Below are 24114 nucleotides of genomic sequence, written 5' to 3'. Positions count from 1 at the left end.
CAACGCTCACAAAAATACCGTAATGAACAGCGGAGACCGACTGCAACATTCCCGGGCGAAAAAATCCTCGGCCTCTACTTGACGTGGCAGATAATTCAGGCCCAGGCGGATGCGCCAAGCTTCAGGCGTCTTACGAGCCTCATAAAAGCATCTCCCAGTGAGCCTGGATGTAAACGCTGTGCTACGCACAGTACGAGCGCACCCCCTTTGCCCACCGACTATCTCGAGTTTTCCCTGAGTTTTCGAATTCACTCTTCCTGAGAAACGATATCCTAACAACAGTTGTAAGGATCTTTCTGCAACCACTCAAAAAGAGCAAAAAGTATTCATATAAAAGAAACTAAAACAACAAGAAAATCTTAACACGTAATTAGTGCAGAGTACCATTGCTTTGGTTTTCCGAATGATATAGAAATATGTCTAGAAAGAGGGCTCACAAAGTCCACCACTGTTTGGGGTCATTGTCAATTGCAGGATAAAAAACACGCACCGGTCTGAGCTAAAGGAAGAGAAAAAAGTGTTCCGTACGTTAAAAAGGCGAGTCCAGAACTGAACTCTCTCGTGGGTATTATGTTTGGAGATACAGAAGTAAAGGAAGAGGCTGCAGTAATCATGGCTACCAATAAATACTAAGGATGATTTAAAAGGCTTTACAATAATTTTACATACATATATATTAAAGGGGGGGACGAGGGAAGTCTCAGCTTCTCCTGTAAAACTGGAGTAAAGGCTGATTTACTTCCTAGTCTACATACGCCTCCTTTAGGGTTTTCTACCCGTGGCCATTGAAAGAAGATCTCACATAGTTACTTAAAAATCAGCCGCAATGAACACGAGCGCTCAGCTGCATCCCAAGTAACACCTGACACTGCTTTCGTCATTATAGTACCGAAACCGAATACTGTTACCACCAGCTCACGTTTTTCTTTTTCCAAAGGGGGGGTCATGGAAATGGGACTAATCAATGCACAAAAGTTTAGGATCAAATTCTGGATGACCTTTCAGGTGGGATTAGTAGGAAGTATATACATGCATGTGTGTGTGTGTGTGTGTGTGTGTGTGTGTGTGTGTGTGTGTGCATGTATGTATCCACTGCTACGGGCAAATTGAATTATTACTACAACAGAGAAGAGTTTAAGCCACAGCAATCTGTAAAAGGTTGCACTTTGGCCATCATCACACAACGCTATTCCTTCACTGCCTGCTGTTAGTGCTTCTTCATGTTTTCGCAAGAGAAGCTTCGGTGCGTACACAGCACCTCTCAGCGGTTTCAAGCGGCAGAGCAGCGTGCGGGCACGGCCCTCGGCCGGCGGGATGCCGTATTGCGCGCGGGGCTGCCCCGGCGGCGCAGTTTCAAGCGCAGCGGGTCAGGTGTAGGGTGGGAAAGGCAGAGCGCGAGGAATAGCCGCAGGGCCCTACGGCGACGCAAATGGCACATCGGCGGCCAGCGGTCGCTTCCAACGTTCGCTTGACTCCAGGAAATCTGGAAAAAACAATCCAGTATCTGCAGATTGAGTCGATCCCCACATTCACCACTATCCAACACCCCGAACCCGCCGACACACAACAATATTACAAAAAATAGAGAATAACATTCATTTACAGAGACATGAATCTCAGAAGATGAGCGCAAACAGCGAGAAAAACAGATGTTTTCAGGAATGTGGACGCTTGTTACGGCCGGAGGATTTCTTTCATTGCCTACAGCCCCCTAACTGGACCTTAGGAGAGGAGATGGATGGCACATCTTATTGCAATAATCTGGAAACGCTGCTTTCCGATTGCTTCGTTACAAATCTAAGACACTTGACAGGGAAAAAAGCTGGATATTCGTTCGCTCGTTCGTTGCGTACGGGCATCCGCTGATCCAGTGCAGCGTTGCCGGGAAAACTGGGTATGTAGCTCAATTATCTGCAAAGAAACATTTGGATGAAAAAGCCTGTTTGCATATGTCAGTTTGTGTAGCAATCACACATTAATCACACACTTGTTTTTTTTTTTTAGTTTTTTAATGTTTAATGTTGCAAACATTAAAAAACTAAAAATGTCCTGAGTAAAATGCACCGTCCCTGACTGCTCGCCCAGCAGGCTACGTAACATTCATTTTCTCGCTCATTCTAAAAAACCTGAGGTAGTCTTAAAAGCAGCTGCAACGGACCGGACTGGAAGACACGCTCTCATCGTCTCTCCGGCGAAATGTTTTCACGGGCTCGTTTACCGGACCTTCGCTCCCAGTTCCGTCCCTGCGTGCGACCCGCTTCATTTGGAGCTCTCCGGGGCAACGAGACAGGCGCGAGCCGCCTCTTCTTCCTCGGCTCTCGAGGAGACCGGCCTTCCCTGGGAGCCGGGCGACGACTGCTGCGCTTTCGCCGGACAGTTGGCCACCATATGTGCGACGCTCTGACAAAAATGGCACTTTTTGGGCTGCGGGGGCAGCTTGCACTCTTTGGCATGGTGGTCCAGTCCTCCGCAGTTGTAGCATCTGGAGAAGATCGTCGGTTAAAAAGTGGCCTTCCGAAATAGAGGGGACATGTGAAACCTCACAGCACACATAGAAACGCACTCACGCCGAAGCCACTTGTACTTCATCTTGCACAAATTCCTTGTGAAACGGCCACTTCGAATAAATAAATAAATAAAGAAAGAAAGAAAGAAAGAAAGATGTGCTTTGTGCCCCGTCGGTGTTCCGCGTCACCAGTGCGCCTCGGTGCGGGACGCCGCTGCCATAACTTCTCCGCAGCAGAAGAGGGCGCTATCCCGCACCCGTGTCACAACAAGCTACACCTTTGCAAGCCTTGTTTCCCGTAGTAAAATCATCTGTGCGGTGGCCCTTGCTAGAGGAACAATGAAAACTCGGAATCGTGGCACAGATGCCGCTTTCCCAAGTCGAACGTCAAACAACAGTTTCCAGTCCTTCACAAACATTAAACCGCAACTGAAACCTGAGCAACTGAGCAGCAGGTGTGTTTGTGTGTCAGTATTCACACGAGAGGCAGCGTCAAACAGCATGTACACATGTTGACGTGCTGTTCAGGTTCACCCCTAGCGCGCGCGTGTGTGTGTGTGTTCCACTGATGTATGGATAAGTGACCCAGTGTAAGTACTGTATCTAGCAGTGTAAGTCACCGCAGTGAATAAGATGTGTGGGCTCATAACGCTACATAGAGTTCATTGGAAGTCGCTTTGGAGAAGAGTGTCTGATAAATAAATAAATGTAAGTGTGTGTGTGTGTGTGTTTGTGAATTGGCAGCACTCTTCTCAGCGTGAGAAATGGCTGAGCAGGACAGTACGAATTTTATGTGTTCGCTCGGGTGATGCAGGGTTGTCCCTATGTGTCTTTTTGCCCCCTGGGTGGAAGCAGAGGAGCGGGCAGGTGGAGCAGGGTGGGGGGGGGGCGGCTAGCAGATGGAAGCCGGGCTGTTGGTTCGTTCGTCTTCTGTGCCGCACCGGGACCCTGTTACGCATTGACGAGAATGCAGATGAGCCATCGGCTCTGGGTGACGGGGCACCACCCTGGCCCCAAGCGCAGGGAGTCGAGCGCCTCTCTAACGGTGCCGCAACCCCCCCGGGCCTTTGTCTTCCGCTCGGAATCTCGCATGAGTATCGATCAGTGTATGTGGAGGGGAGTGCGCTCTTTGTCCCAATATGGCAAAGCAACCTCTGCACTTTGACCCCTGCCCCCCCTTTCCACTTTGCTGTGATACACACACACACACACACACCTCTCCAAGTGGTTGCCATAGCAGTGCTCACCTCTGACCTTTTGCAGGCACCTACATCTGTTATTAATTAAATGGACAGGAACTTTTTCCACTAGTGTGCCTGACATCCATGGTGGCGGAGATGAGATAAGAGTCGGTGGGCGATGGAGGAAGCTGGACATCGATGCCGTCGGACGGTGCTCAGCGAACAAGCGCTTAAAACGTATCCCAAATTATTTCGTTTTTACTGTTCATTATTTATCCAAAATAAAACCGAAATATTCCTCCACATTTTGGAATTTCAGAAATGTAAGCAGCTTGCGGTTTCTCCTGAGCTCCTGACAGCTAGGACACATACGGAGACACTTCCACGCCAGAGCGCGGAGCACAAGGGATACGGTACGGCGCACTGTGCTGGGCTCTAAGCCGTGAGCCGCTCTTACGCAACTGCAAGTGCCAGAAAGGGGGTGGGGCGGTTCTCACAAAATTTGGGAGAGCTCTGTGGTGAGTGGCTCTCCACAGCCAAGCCACAGCCAAGCCACAGCCAAGCCACAGCCCCCCCCCCCACCCCCCCAGATATGGCGGTCAAACGAGGAGTCGCGTTGCCCTGCCGTCCTTCAAAGTGATAGGAGTTGACAACAGGGTGCACACATACACCTCTAACCCTCCCTTTATCAATAATTACAAATGGCTTGCGCTCAGCGGGGGTGGGGGCGGGGGACCGAGGGACCCCGGCGGTTTTAAACAAGTTATTGATCCAGGTCACGCGAAAGGCTCGGCCCGCACGTCCGATAACCGCGGACAGAGCCGCGTTTACGGGGGGGAGATCCGAGCTCCGCTGGGGTGGGGCTGTTGGTGACATAACTGCGGGCAGCATATCCCTCCTGACCAATGACACTTCCCTTTATGCCTTCAGTTTCACCGCGAAGGGGCCCTTCATATTTCATCCATATTTTTCTCTTTTGACTTCAGGACAGGATAGTATAGTAAACACGGTATAATACGCCGTGCCTATAGCTACACTATGTGCGCACGGTTTGTGTGTGTCTCGGCTCTGCTAGCAAATCAATCACACCGTTATCATCGCACACCTATTTACACAAGGGTATCCCGCCAACTTATCTGCTAAGCGTGTGCTTTCGTAAGCACGATATAGCGTGTCTCGCTCGCTCGATGTTTCTACTGACTCCGAAAGTCGGCGTCTCTCCCCGTTGCCCTATAAGACCACTTCCCCGTTCGCACTATCAAAGTGCGCACGTGTGTCAGTGTTATTTGTGTGCGCGTGCGTGCGTGTGCGTGCGTGCGTGTGCGCGCGCGTGCTCACCGGTCCCCCTTCGAGCGGCGCTTCTGCATGCTCTTCCCCTTCGGTCTCCTCTCGCTGCCCAGGCAGGGAGCGCCTCCAGGCCCGGTCACTCGCAGGGACTCCAGACCCTTGGAGGACTTCTTGAAGGTAAACTCCACAGCCTCACCCTCCTTCAAGCTGCGGAAACCCTCCATGTGCAGCTTGCTCTGCGGGACGAACACACGGGACAGGAGATATCATGGCTTAAGCGACTTACTAAAAACCGTACGCCATCGGTAACGTTCTTACAGGGATTTATGAAACGCGTCGGCAGGCAAAGCGGACGACTCGCTTCGAACGCCACTTGTGCCGCAGTACCCTTCACCAAGGTACGGTAAACGGATACGGTAAAATGTCCTGCCGTCTAAATGCATCGCCGTACGGACGATGCTCCCGCCGTATCTGTCGTTCCTGTTTTCTGCGGCCCTGCGCTCAAACTTTTCTGTAAAATTCTCTGGCCTCTTTATGTTGTTAGTTGCAGACCTCCTCTTGTTTTGTCTGTGTCTCTTGGCACCGTGCGGTGGCCCGGGAGCGCGGTACAAACAAACTGAACCGAATCGAGCGATCGGACCCCGGGGGTCGCTTTGGACGAGGGACTCCGCTAAACCGAGATTCGTACAGCGCGTGCCACGCAATTACAGTATAATGATATATTTTCCCGTGCGTTTTGTACAGTAACAGCATACAGTTACGGCTGGTGCTCCAGAATGAAACGAAAGGGAATCGCAAGCACCGCCGGGGCCAGGTTCGAAAAGGCATTTGCGCAAGTATTCACCCGAGCATTTCACCGCGGCAGCTGCCAAGCGCGTGACTTAACAACGAGTACGAGTACCGTCCTCGCGCAGCCGACACAGGAGCGACGGGACCGAGACCGGAGCCGACGTCACGCGCGGCCGAGTGCGGCTTCCCTAAGACGTTACGCTGCGATTCTGCGCTTACTCGCCGCTACGACTTTTCAACCTCGACACAACGCAAGCGCTCCGGCCGCCGGCAGCCAAAGCACAAGGCCCGCGGACTCGGCGCGGCGAGAACCGGAACCAAGAGGAGTTGACCGGTACGGCTGACGCCGGGCTGGAGCAACAGGGCACCTTTCACAGCGAGGACCGGACAAACCTGTCCACCGGCGGTCACCTCTGTCACCCACCGTCCCTCTTCGGCAACATTTACCGTCCGGACCGCTCTAAGCCCGTGTCAGCAGACTCCCAGGGCTAACCCTCCTAGACCTGCCTCCGTTGCTGTGAAATAAGCGGCGGAACGTAGAACACGGCGGTGTGACGACGCGCTTTCTCGTGCTCGACTGAGTGGTACGAGAGGCGCTGCCGTCTCCAGCGCAGTCGCGCGTTCCGGGGACAAACGTCTTCACTTCATCACTTGGTGCGCGCGTGGAAGCACAAGGGCCTCCAGCGCACTCGGACAGCAAAAGCAAAGTCTCTGGAAGAATTTCAGTAGCGACATACGCCCGTGTGGCCTCCCGTCAATAAATCGACAAGCCAATAACGCCACAGTGATTGGAGGCAAACTGTCAACAGCCCTTGGCTCGCTTTGGCTTGCAAAAGCTCAGGCTTTTCTTTCAGCTACTTCTGCAGTGATTTGACACATTTATCATCATCTTATGAGGAATAAAGTTTCAGAACAAAAACCGGTGTGAAGCTGGTCACATCCCGCACGAAGGCGAGAGCATCGTTATGTGTGCCGTCGACAAACTTCTGGTTTAGTCTCCTTTAAACAGCTGATAAGAGCAGGTTCGCTAGTGTGATTGTGTCCACCGTGTCCATCGTGTGCGGTGTCTTTGAGGATGCCGACGAACCTTTAGAGCCCCGAGCCGCCGCGGAGGAGAGGCCGAAACGGAGTAACATCCCTTCGGGCCTGCAGGATGCACTCTGAAATTAAATAAAAAATGCCAAAAGCAGCACCGCCCCGTGAAACCCCTCCCCCACCTTTGCTTGGTGATTGTGCGAGTGTGTGGACCTGAAGGGATGGCCTTCCCCACCCCCATCAGTCACGGCATTCCAACCTCCTTCGACCCCCTCCTCCCTCCGATGCCATACAATTGCCTGCAAGCAGTCCGCTGACCCTCCAAAATGAGTCCATCTGTTCACCCCCAAAAACTGACCAGGCCCAGGGGGGTGCTGGGATGTAAGAGGGGGGAGGGAAGGGGAAGGGGGAGGGGGAAGGGGAGGGGGAGGGCAGGGCAGGGCTAGGGGTGGTGGGAACATTCCTGGAATGGTTGTTTAGCAGGTATGGGCAGCGGCATTCGAGAGCCGAAGAAAGCTGGCGGCTCGTGTCAAACATCAGCACTTCTCCCCTGACACCTTGCATCTTGCGCAACAGCGACTTCTGTCCAAACTGCCCCTCTCATTTATCTATCTGAGCGTGCTGCGCTTGCTAAAGAAAGACGAACGGCGTCCATTGATGTGTCACGATTTCGAAGAGAGTGGGCAAACTGTGGCCACATTCCTAGGCCACTTTCTCCATCAGCTGAAGTCTTTCACATGCAGCTTAAAAGAGTGAATGTGACCAAAGCAAAGGTGTGACAGAATGCGGTAGAAGAGGATGCTCGGAAGGCGTTAGCTAAGGCGAGCGCAGCTTCGGACTCCGCGAAGGGACCACTGCAGACCTGGAGGGGCTGTTGGACCGGAGCAGCTAGGAAGAAACGACAATGCAGTTTGCAGGGTGGGGCGCATCGCCCTATGGACCGCGGTAAAATGAACAAAAAGCATTCGATATCAAGTCGTTCTGCAGCTCAATGCTGGCCGGGAGTGCTGGAGAATGAACTTAATTCGAAGTCCTCAAAAGGGATCTCATCAGCCCATGACCACTATTTTTAATCTTCACCTACTCACTTTAATCTTTCTCAAGATTTAAAAACCCTTCTCCGCATTTCTAAGGCAGAAGCAAGCATCAGATTGTTTATCCAGCCATAATGGTGGCTGTTCTTAGTTACAGGAAAGAGTGGAATTTCTGCTCGTAATGAAATACGAGCGCCATAGCAAACAAGCAAATTAAATCCAGCACTTAAATACCTGCAAGAATTTCCCACATATAAAAAATATTGCAATGTTCTAAGTGATGCGATGAGTATAAGAGACGATAGGTACTTTGTATCTGGGAAGCGTTAACAGCTCACTTGTCACACACGGGTTATATGTGCAAAATTATTCTTTTTATTTTTATTCCAGGGAAAAAACTGGCAGTTTCGCCGTGTGGCAAGAGAGCCCGTGGGTGAGTACGTCATTTTTGGTGCAATCGAGTCATTTCCAAGACACCATCAATTGTCAGTCGTCTCTGTAGGAGCCGGGTGGCTTGCGGCTGGGGGGGTGGGGTCGTGACAGGCCATTTTATGGCCCCCGTGTGCCGTCGTCGAACCTGGCCAGAAACTCCTGCTGAGACTCCGGGGAGGTGAGTGCTTTTGAAGTGGGCACACTGGGAGGTATTACCCCCACCACAAGCCTGAGAACCTTGAATTCCACCACAACCCCCATCACCACTTCTTGGAACTACAGCCCCTCTGTCCTACCGTCCCCCCTTCTTTCAGAGTTTTTTCTTTTTTTGTGAATGAATCTCTACCCCCACACCCTTTCCACACCCCCCACCCCTGCCTCAACCCACACTCTCCCTGCCTCCTCATTCATGGCCGTGCCACTCGGTAACAGATCACGGCCTGCAGGATTTCCTCTCGGACCAGACAATGGCTGCCATTGTCCATCTGGCTCTGCAGATTCTACTCCTTAGAGCCCAGGGAGACAATTATCATTCAGTTCCAGCAGCGAGAGGGGATGGTATGGTAGGGTTTGCGGAGTTAAGAGGCTGACTGACCATCTCTTTATTCCTAGCTGTTGCCCAAGCCTGCCATGTGGCCTCTCCCTTCTCCCCCGAGACCATCCTCCTCAGTGGCCAAGCACAGACAAAAGGACGCGTTGCCTCGCTCAGCTAGAGCCATGAGATGAAGCTGAACAGGATGGAGAGCCCTCAATTTCCACGTACAAGCTGCTGATAGACAGATGTCAAAGTATAGGTATATCTGGCCCTCACAGGGTCTGCACGTGGAATCTGAGGGGGAAGTCGGTCCTATTCAAGGGGAGGGAGACACTGGCACGGTCAGGCGGTGGTTTTTCGGTTCAGGCTGGAACGGGACACTATCGGCGTGTATGATTCGACCCTGGGACTCACACGGACCTCCTTCAGATTTACAAAGTCCTAACACCGAGCAGCATTTCACATTTCACCGCACTGCTTGAGTCCCGATCAACGTAGAGGACGCGGTTAACATGCGATATCGCACGGCAAAAGGCCCGATGCTCACTTGGTCAAAGTGAACCGAATTCTTCATCGTAGACTGACGAAAACAAGTCACTATAAAAAGCACCGAGTCGCCCTTTAACAGAACTGAAAACCGATTGTCCTCCTGCAGGGTTGTGCTTCCAGGCGCCACACTAGTTCGGTTACACCGTGGATGGGCCGTCAGTCCATCGAACGGTACCGTGCAAAACAGATGAACAACCGGCAACTCATTGGATACGCTGTGCAAAGCTGATCCGAGTTCCGAAAAGATGATGGTTTGCAAGGCAAGGTGTGGATCTCTCCATCCGGAGTGTCAGCATTGGGAACCCGCACATGGCAGCGGCTAACCGTTATACGGTAGCGAGGAAGCACATTCTCATTCGTTATCACTTCCGCTGACAGCTGTATTGTATTACTGTATTTGTTTCAGTCTAAATTGAAATCATACACTGATTGCAATGGGTAACTATTTCACACACGCTGAAACCGCTTGTCCCGACGGGGGTCGCAGCAAGCCGGAGCCTAACCCGGTAACATAGGGTGTGAGGCTGGAGGGGGAGGGGACACACCCAGGATGGGATACCAGTCCGTTGCAAGGCACCCCAAGCGGGGCTCGAACCCCAGACCCACCAGAGAGCAGGACCTGGCCAAACCCGCTATGCCACCACACCCCTTGGTAACTAGTTCACTGCACGTTTATTCAGTATTGCCAACTTTTACTTGCATACTCGTTTCTGTTGCTTCGGTACTTTTTCAAACAGATGTTATAGGGCCCACGTGGTCATGAGGACCGCTGACCAGCCGATTCACTGTTGCTTCCTTTCGAGTGCCTTAGGTAACCCCCGGTAATAAAGTTGTGAGGGAGAGAAGATAGCAGGGAAGGAAAGCGATGAGCTAGGCGTACTGGCTGGACCGCTCTCCGTGGCTACCAGGGGCATGGTCTCCACAAGGGGCCCCTTATTTATTGCCACAATTACAAATAAATTAATAAAGACATGTTGCACTGGTGAATGCAGCTGAAGCGAGCCACATGGGTAGGGATGTCAGCTAAAGCAGTGCACTAAAACACTGGTGGTGCCATGGACAATTTACAAAAAAAATGATATATGTTCATTTCGAGTCATTATAAGACAACATTTGCACACTTCTGTGTCCACTCAGGGGGTGCGGTGGCGCAGTGGGTTGGACTGGGTCCTGCCCTCTGGTGGGTCTGCGGTTCGAGTCCTGTTTCGGGTGCCTTGCAACAGACTGGCGTCCCGTCCCGGGTGCGTCCCCTCTCCCCTTCAGCCTTTCACCCTGTGCTGCTGGGTTAGGCTCTTGCTCCTTGCAACCCCGTATGGGACGAGCAGTTCAGACAATGCGTGGGTGATTTCATAGGAGAAATTAACAATGTTATGTGAGACAGGAAATAGGTGTGCATGCAGGAAGATATTTTGCCAAAGTTACCCCACCGAAATATCCATATACTATAGATAGCTTGACTCATTTGGTGCGAATTTCTGACACATTAATGTATTAATTTACATTTACAAGAAAACAAACAAATGCAACAGATACAATTTAAAAATGAACACAGCAATGGGCCAGCGGTGCATCCATGAGGTACCCTGCTCCAGCCGCGCGTCCTGTGCTTTCTGAATAGACTCTGGACTGCGACACCACTGACTGTCAAGTGTTTAGCGGAGAGAGACTGAAAAACATGTTATGAATCCAAATTCCGCACACTAAAATTACACACAAACACACACACGCTGGCGGAACCACTTGTCCCATGCGGGGTCAAGGGGAGCTGGAGCCTAATCCGGCAACACAGAGTGTTGGGCTGGAGGGGGAAGGGACACACCCAAGACGGGACCCCAGTCCATCACAAGGCACCCCAAGCGGGACTTGAACCCCAGGCCCACCAAAGAGCAGGACCCGACCCGATCCACCCCCCCCCACACTAAAATTACTGGCAGGCAATTTTTCAGACTATGGGAGTTGCAGCCAAATCACATTTGTTCATTCAGCAGATGTTTTCCCCCCTTAAGCAGCTTGAAACAAACCCCAGGTAGTATTTGGCCGACACCTTTATACCCGAAGCAATTTACGGTGCTAGAGACACCACAGTCAACCCCTCCTCCATACACCAGAGCAACACTTTATATTTATCTGACACTTTTCTCCAAAGCAACTTACAGTCATTTACACAGCTGGGTAACTTTAGTGGAGCAATTTAGGCTGAGTACATTGAACACACACACATCTTTGGACTGAGGGAGGAAATCTGCACAAACACAGGGAAAGCGCGCTAACTGCACACAGAAGGAGCAGAGGTCGAACCCACGTCATCTCGTACCATTGAGGCCCTATAAGACAACAGCACCACTTGCTGTGCCACCGTTACTAAGACTTTGCTCAGCACCTTTTAAACCATCTCCTCTACACTGTATGAAGTCAGAATAAATCTCAATTATTTGAGATAATTGCTTTCCTGTTCTAACTCTCATATCTCAGTGATTTCAAAATGATCAATAGGTCACAGATCAATATGTCACACATTACGTATTGATCAATCAAGTCAACACATGAATAATTGTGATGTAGTGGGAAAAACACCAAAATACTTTTGTTTCATTAGTGAGGAAAAAAATGAGTATTTATAAAGTATAACTGTAATGTATGTTGCTGAGTAGGTTTGAATAGTTTTGTAAAGTATATATTCCAATCAGTCTGCTCTAGAATCATTCAAAATGCTGCCTGCTGTGCATAAAAAAACTCGACTCACCCTTTCAAACCTACACATTCCAAAAAAGTTATCTCCGTAGAGGAGGCTATGGGCAACACTACCAAGAATGACTGTAATTATTTACACGGTGTATTTTTGCTAATACATCCAATTATATAATCATACGACAATTAGAAACAAAATTACATTTACCAAAGCAACTGCATAAAGCAATAAATCCAGATATTGAAGCCAGCTGTTCTATGGTTGATTTTTCAGAAGAAATTCTATACAAATTACATCTTCTTGAATTATGCAGATTTTTTTTATTGGCTGTGTGCAACAGAAGAACCGCAGAATATATCAATATATCCAGATGAGTTTCAAGGCTGCCCAAGAGAAGGCATCTCAGGCCATCAAAGTTCAGCCCTTTGGATTACGGGAAATATCTATATATCAGCTAATGAGCTCCAAGAAGATGAAGCAAAATCTGCCCAGCAACCCCTCAGTTCAATGAAGGCAGAGGATGAAGAATCAATTTAGTCAAAGAAGATGGAAATCAATGATGCATATTAAGCAGTCTTACCATTTTTTCTTACTAATGAAGCCTTGCTCAATTACTTTCCTTAAAAACAGAGAAAAAAAAAAACACATCATGAGAATGGTTTCGTGTATCTTACTGTGCCTTCTTATTCAAAGAAAGTTTGAATAAGTTTGCGAAAGTTCTCATAAGCAAGTTCGAAGTGCCTCCCGAATGCCTCGAATTGTATTAATGAGAGGGGTATTAAAACAGGGAACATTTACCGAAACAAAACACTCTAGAAAAATACCACAAAAACAGTATTTTATCCAAATCCAATGATCAAAACCTCGACATGGTTTGAATAGGCGAAGAAACATTTTGAAATTATTGATCTTAGGAAAAGGATGGGACAGACAGGCTAGGAGGCGAATTTCCTGTGAGCTGGGGTGGCAGGGTACAGTTGGGGTGAGGAAAGGTCTAGAGGAGCCGTTGCTGTCACCTCCCTCCCTACAATTAACATACACATACCAGTCATGGGGTGGGGGTGGAGTGGTGGCACACAAAAGGTGGCAGAAACGTTTTAATCACTTTATAACAGGAACCTGGGTTGAATGAGCCAGCAGCAGGGGGGCTCCCTATCTGTGTGAGGCCAAGCCTTTATCTGGCTAGGCAGGAGATGGCTTCCGTAGGGATGCTGCGCCCAGCCCCCTCATGCTCTACCCAAAGGCTGAAGGATCTCCTTAGTGAATGGACTTTCCACCACTAACGCACTCTGTCTGCATGTGCAGGCTCACTACACAGCTCCTGGTATTTCTCTATGATATCTAAGTATTACAGGGCTTTAAGTCAAATGGTATTAGATAAGCTCAGAGTTACAGATAATAGCGGCCCCATGAAAACCTTTTGAACTTCAGACCCAGAATGGAGACCTCATGAATGACTAGTGTCCTTTATGGCTACAGGAATAATCCACCCACCCATCCGTTTTCATTAACCGCTTGTGCTGGTCAGCGTTGCGGTAGTCCGAAGCCTTTCCCGGAAGCACAGGGTGCAACGCTAAACAGGGGCACGCCATCGATGGGACTCTGCAGTACAGAAACCATTCAAAACTGAAATCATTCTAGTGAAAATGGTCAGAGATTCCAGCATCAGGAAGACAACCAAATAAGAATCCATGAGCCTATATATTCATAGATTCACAAATTGATGTGTATGTGTAGCGTCTTCCTGTGGCACTATTTTCTTTTGCCGTGGAGCGAATTTAGATGTTAGACGTTTGTACGGCACCTCAACAGTTATGTATTTTGGGGACCCATAAAAGCACAGCTCTGTTACACAGCAGCAGCTCCTCAAGCAGCTTCTCCACTCCAGTCCTTATGAATCCCAATGTATGCAGGTTTTTCTCTTAATTATGTTTTGTTGAATGAATTAGGTCAGTGAAACATATCAAGCCATATACATCAGTGAACACCTCGATGAAAAAAATTGCTTAGAAAATTGCTAGAAGTGCACACCATTCAAGTGATCTTTCCTGAAATTTAAGGAAAATTAAATAAATTACTTTTTAATTATCGCTTACCATTTATGCCGTTTAGTCTTATTTACACTAAATAACAATATAAGCACTTAACATAACTGACCAACAACTAAGTACCAACTATTTAAAAACAACCAACTAAATTTTTCAATTTAATGACTGAATTATTCATTTAAAAAAAAAAAAAACAAAAGTAAACGGTGCTGATCTTTTTACAATAAGATATTCCCTGAAATTCCTTGAGCACATATTTAATTTAAAACAATGGTTACTGGGTGCTACAAAAATGAGCACATACAGAGGACCAGGGCTGAAAACCAGCATCTTACTGAAATGCAAACTCTGCCTGGTGACAAACAATATATATTTCATACCCATTTAAAACAAAGAGGCAGTTTAGCAGAACAAACGCCCTCCCCCCCCCCCCTCCAGTAAGGTTCATCAATCTATTGTCACAACATAAAGCAATTAATCATTTAACTTGTGACCCCGACCAGAATTACTAAGAACACGAGTGACACTAATTGATCCGGACCAATTAAAAGGAGCACATAGAACAAAGAGCTCAGGTCCAATGTTTACTCTTACTTCAAAATGTACCTGAAGATATGTGAATTCTACAGACACATGCCATGCAACATAAACAATATACACAGTACACACAATATATACAGTATACGTGCCCATGTAAATCATCTTCCAGTTGTAAAAAGACAGTTTTCCTCTCACTGTGAACGGTGTAACACAATTCTACCTATAATCTATGTATTTTATCTATCTAAAATTCTATTTTATCTATCTATATTCCATCTACCTACATCTCTTTTATCTACCAATGCTCTATCTATTTTATCTTCCAGTCTTCTATCTCTTTTATCTACCTAGCAGGCCAGAAATTGTCAACAACCACGTGTCCGGAGCGGGGTCGTGGCGAGCCGGAGCCTAACGCGGCAACACAGGGCGCAAAGCCGAAGGAGGAGGGGACACACCCTGGACGGGACTTATCTACCTGTATTCCATCCCTTTTATCTACCAATGTTCTATCTATTTCATCTACCAATATTCTATCCATTTTACCTACCATGTTCTATCTCTTATCTACCAGTGTTCTCTCTTTTCTCTACCAATATTCTATCCCTTTTATCTACCAACCAATGTTCCATCTATTTTACCTACCATGTTCTATCTCTTTTACCTAGCAAAGTTCTATCCCTTTTATCTAGTAATGTTCTTTCTCTTTTATGTACGAATGTGTGCTATCCCTTATCTACCAACCAATGTTCAGTAAGTTTCCATCGAAAACGAGTTTGTTTCCAGTGTAAGACACAGGTTCGAGCGACACGTGCTTCAATTCTGCCAGGTTAGTCGCGACGCACTACCTGCTGCTCCCACGACCTGCCCACCCCACGCGGGGGGGGGGCGACGTGGGCCTTTCCGCGAACCGATCACCAGTGGGCATACGTGGGGGGGTGGATAGGAGCTTCACTCACCTGGTGCACGAACACGTCCACGGGGGTGTCGAGCTGGGCCCCCTCCCGACTCGTCATGGACAGGAAGCCGAAGCCCATCCTCACGTTGAACCACTTGCACACGCCGCTGCCGTGGAAGGACTGCGAGTCTTCCTCGTGGGTCGGACCCTCCTCCTCCTCGGTCTTTGCGCAGCTCCCTTACAAAGGACACGAGAGGACAGGCAGCGTTACTCTTACTCTAGTGTCGCTCGGCTCGTGTTTTCTCACGCCACGCCACGCCACGCCACGCCACTGCGAGCTGTTCGCGCGGAGCAAAATCATGCGGCTCTTAGCCTAGGGACGTGCGCGTGTCCCTCAGAAAGAGCCGCTTTCTGTGGCCCAAAGTCTTCGGTAAACACGGGGGGAAAAGAATATGATATGATATGTTTAAAAAAAATCTCGCAGCATCGCATCGGCCGCGCTGGGAACAAAGTTTCAAAGTACAGATGTTGGGATTTAAGTGCGTTACATGTGGGTTTTGATCTTTCGCAACAAGTTATGTTTTGTGTAACGTCGAATGTTCCACTGTCATAATGGATCTCTTAATATTTCAGCGAAAATTATATTTCAAATTAAATTCAATTTAGTACATGTCCCAACAGTACAACAATTTTGCCTCAATTTGTGACGCTACAAATCGTTCCGATGCGATGTGAAGGAAATCTGCCCCAACGGGGCCCGATCATGACAATTTCCTATCACGCATGATGATGATGTAACATGTAACTTCATGGCACCAACGAACAGCTAGTCCGCGGGAATATTAATACACTACTAACACGCTCCTTTCTTTCATTCGAAACACGTGTAAGTTTCATGTCATGGCGACACAATCTGGAATCATAAAAGTATAGCAGCGATCATTTAAAATAAAGAACCGGCATGTAACGACGGTACGGAAAACAACGCAGAAAATAAACTTCTATGTAAATTGCAAATCATCATGTAACTGAAGGTGCGGTTCATTATCAACCACTGAAACAGGTAAAATCCACGTGATGCAGAGACAATATCGTTCTTGTATCACGTTCACATTTTAATTCAAACTAAACGCCGGTGTAGAAATGCGAAATTAGTCCAGGTTCTCTTATGCAAAATCTTTTTTCCATCGTCACACTTCATAAAAATAACTGCTGGAAAACTGAATTTCCTCCAGTCCAGTGACAAATTTCCCACAGTTTTTGCCGCTGCACGATCTCTCACGCCGCAGTGGCAAAGATCCTTAATAACACATTCATTCATTCATTCATTCATTCATTTATTCACTCACTCACTCACTAGTTCACTCACTAGTTCACTCACTCGTTCACTCATCGAATCCGAATTTGAGGAAAGCATCAGCATGATGTTGCCTCCAAAACACAAAGTGTGATTCTTGCTCTGTACTTAACCTGTACACTGCTGCTTGGACACAGAGCCCATGTCGCTCCTTCCCGAGTGAAAAGATGCCCCGAAAAGAGCGCTCGCTGCCTTCCTTCCCCCGCGGTCCACGCAGCCCTTTGCCACTGTGCGCCACTTCCACGCAGGAGCTTCACAAATCAAGGGGGCTCATTGGGGAGGGGGGGGGAAGCTCCCGAAAGCAAGACAGAAAGAAAGAAAGAAAGAAAGAAAGAAAGAAAGAAAGAAAAAAGAAAGAAACAAACAAAGCAAAGGCAAAATCTTTGCCCCAACAATATGAGGTGGGAGGGCCGCGGGGGGAGGATTTTGTAAAAGAATCCCAAAATCTAAAAGACAATGAGAGGAAGGCCACCCCCACCCCCTACCCCCACCCCCTTTCCATTTACCTATTTTCCCCCCCGAAAAATGCAAACATTCAAAATGCCATATATACCTTCTGCCATAGCAGATTGGATCCGTGGTACTTTGGAAACGTTCCAGCTGCTCGGGTTAAAAAGTCACGGATTTCAATTGAGATCCAGATGTTGGGCAGAAGCACCTTTACACTCCTTGCAGTTTATAGCCTTTTGTGTGTTATTTGGTCATTTGCCTTCCTCCAAACTGCCCCCCACCTACAGTATCTCTCAGCTCCCCCACCTCTTTTTCGGTCAAGTCCACGTGATGCTCAATTACAATCTCTGATAAATTAGGCATTCCACAGTGCGAGGGCCTAAAATTCGTCCAGTGGCCAATCGCGAGACTAGACCACCAAGCAGGGGAGAATCCCAGTGCCTCCCCCCATCCACAGTCCACTCCACCCCACCCCACCCCACCCCACCCCCAATTCCTTTTCCCCGCACAGCACTGAACGGCAACCAAACTCTGTTTCGCTTGGACCCGCGTGAATACACACGTCCACTTGGGGTTTTCTGACATTTCTATGTTGTGTATCATGTTTTCCAAACGGGAAAATATTTTTGAAGGTTTTTTTTTTGTTTTTTAAATATAATTATGCATCAAACGTTACAACGTACCGTATTGACGTGTGACCAAAGGTGTACATTTACTTGTCTTCTTCTTACGTATTACCTTAAGGCTTAAACGAAGAGTACTTAGCAGGCTTTGGCTTTGTGCGTTTATTTATTAATTATTAATACATATTTAAAGCACTGATTTTCTTGCACCCGCGATGGTTATCCCGCCTGATAATATCATGGCTATTGTTTTTTTCGTATTGTGTTTAAAAAAATAAACGCAAGAGCCCTCAACAGTTTAATTCAAATGACACTTTGACAGTCACAGGCGAGTCTGGCCTATTGTGCATTTTTTTAACTTTTAGAATATTATATTCCTTATGTTTAATTAACGGATTCATTTGTATCAGTTTAGCCTAGGGAAAACACGTTGGTGAAACGCATCACAGTCGGAGACCTGAACCCGCAATACAGGAGGAGAACCGAACGCCGATTTAAATTTATCGTCTATATTTTCTGTTTTTTTCACGTCTCAGCTACTGAAGTAACATATAAAAGATTTCTGTTACTGTACAGAGCGAGTGATACGACCGGAGGTGATTCGTTGTTTAAAAAAGCCGGCATATTCGTATAATATTTACATGGCAAATAATAAAGCATGTATTCCTGGCTTACACAACGGAAATGCTATTCGGTTCTTTACGTGTTTATTTCAGTTATATTTAGTCGGATGACACACACAAGCTCAATGTAAGGATGATCGAGAAACACTGATAATTCTGACGGGGGGGCGGTGAGCGCGCGGAGCGGTTTTGTGTGCAGATATTCTTGTGTGTTTGTGTGTAGATCATCATGTGTGTAGAGATAGTGTGTAGACCTGGTGTGTATTATAATAATGCGTGTGTGTTTGTGTGCAGACAGGCTGGTGGTGTGTAGCTGTCATTTGTGACGGGGTGACAAGACAAGGGCAGTAAATTTAAAGCCTGGGCAGTAAATCTCGGTACCCTGGCTGCCGATCATGTTTTGCGAACTGCGCGCTTCCGAAAAGCCACGTGGTTCCGTTCCTCCCTTCCGAAGCCGACAGTAAATGAAATAAAAGGAATTTACTGTGAAGCGAAGGAGTCGGAAAAGCCCGTTTGATGAAAGGAGGGAAGAGTTTGATTTGAACGGTTTGATCGACCGCTTTGTCTTTGATCGATCGCTTCATCCGAAGCGCGAACAAGAGGCAAGAATCGGCGCGTTCGGTCCTACACTCGTTCCCTTCGACGCGCCACGAGTGGATGGAGGTGTCCGCGGGAACAGAACAGCCGCGTGCTCGCTGACACACTGTAGCCCTATAAGATCACGCCCCCCCGCGGGCACTTGAAGCAGCACAGGTGTTTGTCGGCGTATTGCGATGTTGTGAACATCTTTTGTTACACGAGGGACTTGTTGTTACATACATGTTTCCAGCTCTTGGCCTCGAGTGACCAAAACGGTGAGGTATGATGATGAGCGAAGAACTTGGGAAAAAAAATTGTCTAGTCTTGGTGCCGAGAGCAGGCGGCACTGGACGGAAGTGCAGTTTGAACGACTCGCCTTGGCTTGTTGTAGTAAAGTGTTAGTATCCGACACAAAAACGCAGGTGTCTCTGTGTGTGTGTGTGTCCTCCTCCCTTCCCCCCTATTAATATAAACTGTGTTTAGTGTAACTGTACTTTCTTTCTTTCTTCGCTACACTTGACTTGGCTACACACACTGTGTACTTGTCTTGTGCTGCACCCTTACTAACTTACAGTTTGTACAGCTCTCTTCATTCGTTTCCCTCACACACACACACACACACACACCGAATCATATATACGTGTTCGCTTATTATGGAAAACGAAGTGGAGAATCACACCTGTTTAGAACAACACTTAACGTCAATATTGTGAACACTAAGTGACTAAGAAAACTTTGATTTTTTACATTAACACACATGTTGCAGCGAATGCAGCCGAATTAATGAGAAAAACACGACGGTTCTGAGCTGCGATTTGTTACTGCCATTATTTACTGTCCTGAGGACTTCAGCATCGTAAAACATAGTAAACATACAACCCACTTAAACAAACTGTCTTCAGTTATTATATAAACAATAATGCAGCGCAAACAGGCTTTGTTATCGAAAGAAGACCACAGTATTTGGCCGTCTAATATTATTAATTTAATTTTACACGCAAAATAATACCTTTTCGCCCTCTAAACACCTCGGTCGACACGAATAAATTATTTTTCATCTTAGAAAAACACAATTTAACAATACCTCATTATCACCAAACGGATATAAAAGAACAGAAACTCTCTTTGCTATAAAAAGCAAGAAGAAAACCAGAACTGCTATCTGCGAATGTCACTAATTCAAATACATTAAATTTTCTTTTCTAAAACATTAGTTTAATCCATTATTTATTAATTATCTATGAACATAATATATAAGATTCTACACAAAGTTATGATGGCACTTCATTTGCAACACAAACAAGAAAAAAAGATCAAAATATTCGTGTCACACACATTAACAAAGAAAATATGTACAGACTATTTCACATGACCTGGTAAAGAACGACCAGTACGGTAATAAATACAGAAAGACCAGTGCAGCAGCAACAACAACAACAACAACAACAACAATAATAATGATAACTTAACCCTTTATAAAAAAGTATTGAAAAATTAGTAAAAAACAACAAAATAAAACGTATACTCCTGAAACGAAAGGGTTTTAGATAGCTAAAATACATGCAAATCATAAAAAAATACAAATCACGTTGGTTCATTAAAAACATGTTTTGCTATATATATATACACACACACACACATTTCCTGAACCGCTCATCCCATACAGGGTCGCGGGGAACCGGAGCCTAACCCGGCAACTCAGGGCATATGGCCGGAGGGGGAGGGGACACACCCAGGACGGGATGCCAGTCCGTCGCAAGGCACCCCAAGTGGGACTCGAACCCCAGACCCACTGGAGAGCAGGACCCTGTGCAACCTACTGCGCCACTGCGCCCCCTGCTATATATATATAGATATGCTGTGGTTAGCAATATGCACATATACTTCTGGGCACTGACTGTTTTTGTATTTAACGCTACCGTATACGAAATATGCTGCAGACGTACTATATTGCCTAGATAAATAGATGTAACAATGAGTTACATGCAAACTAAAACACACCCAAGAGTGCAACACACTCCTGACCCCTCTAGTCCTCTGAACCCACTAAGTTTGTGCACATTGATCATTTCAAAGTTCAAATGAAGAGCAGATATGGTACAGGTGTGGTACAGATGTGGTACACTTCACAGATGTGCCAAAATGATCATTATTAGAGACCGACATAACAAAGCCATCTGGTGCTCTGCACTCCTATAATGAAAATATAAAATTAAACAATGTTCAATAAAGTGACAAGATTTTTTGTCCTTTCAGCCATATCAAGGCTTTTTATAACCTGCTCAGAAACAAAAGCGTTTTAAGCCTCTCAGGCAGGCCCAAATCAATACTTGCAGTAGGAAATGCTAGTACAGTACAATACTGTATTAGTGATGCTAATTCGCAGTATCTGCCTGAAGAGGGTTAAATAGACTATAATGAAATTGTGAGACAAACCCTCTCTGTGGCGCATTCCAGTGAATGTAGGTGTGCAAAGTCAGAGGTGCGTTCAAGGCTTGATTGGACTCAGGTAAAAAAAAAAAAGAAAAAATTAACCCTAACTAACTGTAACCCTAAACAGGAATGGAATACCTCAGCCGGAAAACCGGTTATTACCACTGGAGACATGATTATTACTATGAATGGTGACACAAATGAGTTGGCATAAGGGCAGCAGGTGGCAAAGTGGTTAGGGGCATTGTCTTGAGGTCGTGGGATCCTGGTCTGAATCATGAATGAGGTACTTACCATGAGTTGATACCACAAGAATACTCTGCTGTATAAATGGACAGAGCATTGTGAATGTGACAATCTAAAATTGTCCCCTTGTTTAAATGAATGATCAATAACAATGAAGAGCTAAAAGGTGGTTCACTTACTGCAAAGTTTCACGATGGAGCTCCATCTGACTCAGGACATCCAGCCATGTGTTTCAGTGGGAGAAGCCATGAGGCCTGAATGACCGATACCAATGAAACCTCCACCTGTGTGTAGATTTGATGCTGTTGCCCGTGGGGACTTAGCACTTTACTCTTTTATACATTAAAGGACAGTTGTGGTCCCAGCTGTGCTTGTAAACTGAGAATTTAAAATATTTTTCAGGGCAATCATTGTTATTGTGGTTCAACACCAGGAAGTGCACCTTCAAAGCCCATTCACAGTAGCTCTAAGAGAACTTCTGTTATGGGTAGTAGAAGAGGAGAGAAGTAGCACATTACTTATAATGTGAAGCCATTAAGAGATGTTCCAAACCCTGGTCAGTGCTGCTCTCTAGCCATCTAGAGAAAGAATAGGGTGCTTCTTCTTGGAGACCATGGCGGACCACATAATTTCAGAGGAAGACTTTGGTGTTACTTCAACAGATCAAACACAAGATCACCTAAATTCCAATTTAAATGCCGCAAAAAAATCACATGTGAACTTACTACCTCCTCTTCTGACGTAATGTTTTAAATACTGATTCAAAATAGTTGTTAATTTCAGTCAGACTTATTTGTTTGGCAGCTGAATTGTCACATTATTTTTTCTTCATGGTTCCACCTCAGGTCACTTAAAGTACAAAACCTTTTACTCGCTGCATGTCTACTTTAAATAAATCTTTTTTGTGTAACAAAGTAAAGTTGAGTATTTTGTCACTATTACACCAGCAGGGCTGACCACCAAATCAATTATTACTACAGCTGTAAACAAAAAGTTGTTATTCAGCTAAACATACAATGTTTTGTAGGAACAAATACTGGTTTTGTTTTGTACCAGACTGCCAAGAATAAATTGCATCACCTCTTTAAGTGGGAATAAAAACACTGTACAGAAACAACTGTAATTCTTCCTTAAGTGAGATTAACAAATTTTACTGCACACAAACAGTCATTTACTCTAACTTTCCCTTGGTCAGGAATTTTGGATAGAAGCTATCTATAGCAGTGGTGTGTAAAAGTATCTTCTCCTAGGCTACAGACCCCTCCTACAGAAATGTGCTGAAATAAATTCACAGAAAATGCTGCATTCAAGAAAACTGCTCACCTTCACATAGAATTACGCCAAAAGTAGTAAGAGACCGGTGATATTTCACTTTAAACGCCAGTGAAAGGAGGTGCCCACCTGACAACCTCAACGAAATACCCATGTTGGCACCCTGTGGTTGGGCGAGGAAATTAAGCCGCTTGGTCTTGATTCATGGAGATGTATGATGGCAACGCCGCATGTTTTCCTCTGCGGTTTCACGGCGAAGTCGGTTGGATCGGGTCTTTCCGTAGCGTCGTTGTAACATGCCCATCGGTTGTAACATCTTCTACGGTGAATGAATGAATGTCGGCTTCTATTTATTGCTTTTTTTAAAAAAACTAACACTTTTAAAGAGCAACGCCCCTTAGTATTGCCCATTTTTTCTATCATGTTTGGAGTGCTCTATGGTTTGTATCAGAGCGTGCAGGTGCTCTGATATATGTTCTTAAATATTTGGCTACATGCTCATAGTAATCTTGTAGATTTGATGTAAACAGATGTTGCGAAGAAGACCTGTAGCTAGAGTAGAGCCCAAGTACAGAAAGGTGCTGTTAAAGACAACGTTATAATTACTCATGAGTTAAGTGGTGCGCCACTTAATAAAGCTTGTTCTGTACAAGTCTGCTAGTGGCTTCTTCTCCTTGTATGGATCCAGACACACCCTCGCCACAATGTCACCAGAGGGGTCCATTGGAAATGGACCACGTGTCACGCGAAACATAGGGAGCCGGGACGGTTGGACCCAAGTGCAGCGTCGTTCGTCCGGAGTCGAGGGATGAGGCGAGTTCTCGGTGTAGGGGACAGACGAAAGGTCGGTCGATTGGCGGTCAGGGTCAGGGCGAAGATCCATGAGCGAGGGCGGGGGACTTAGCGAAGGGTCGGTCGAGTGGTGAAAAGAACAGGAACGAGGATCCGTGGACGTGGTCGGGAAACGAAGCGAAGGGTCAAAAACCGGAGGACGTGAACTGAGAGTTAGCG

At 46.6% G+C, this 24114-nt stretch overlaps 1 protein-coding gene across 1 annotated transcript; it reads right to left on the bottom strand.

The window, feature by feature from the left end:
* Positions 1-2259: 2259 nt before the first annotated feature.
* lin28aa (lin-28 homolog Aa) lies at positions 2260-17021 on the bottom strand. Its single transcript, XM_018741000.1, has 4 exons — positions 16991-17021; positions 15582-15757; positions 5026-5210; positions 2260-2482 (listed from the first exon to the last, which is right to left on the bottom strand). The coding sequence occupies exons 1-4, from the start codon at positions 17019-17021 to the stop codon at positions 2260-2262; spliced, it is 615 nt and encodes a 204-aa protein (XP_018596516.1).
* Positions 17022-24114: the final 7093 nt, after the last annotated feature.

Source organism: Scleropages formosus, chromosome 19 (assembly GCF_900964775.1).
Source record: "Scleropages formosus chromosome 19, fSclFor1.1, whole genome shotgun sequence".
Lineage (NCBI taxonomy): Eukaryota > Metazoa > Chordata > Actinopteri > Osteoglossiformes > Osteoglossidae > Scleropages > Scleropages formosus.
Note: the sequence above shows the minus strand (reverse complement) of the source record. Positions and strands in the feature narration are given on the sequence as shown.

Excerpts from the sequence above, each read along its gene's own strand:
- lin28aa (XM_018741000.1), bottom strand. The coding sequence starts at position 17,021 with ATGGGCTCTGTGTCCAAGCAGCAGTGTACAG. Across the intron at positions 5,211-15,581 it reads TGGACGTGTTCGTGCACCAG|AGCAAGCTGCACATGGAGGG; the intron begins GTGAGTGAAGCT and ends TTCGTCCCGCAG. Across the intron at positions 2,483-5,025 it reads CGCCGCTCGAAGGGGGACCG|ATGCTACAACTGCGGAGGAC; the intron begins GTGAGCACGCGC and ends GATCTTCTCCAG.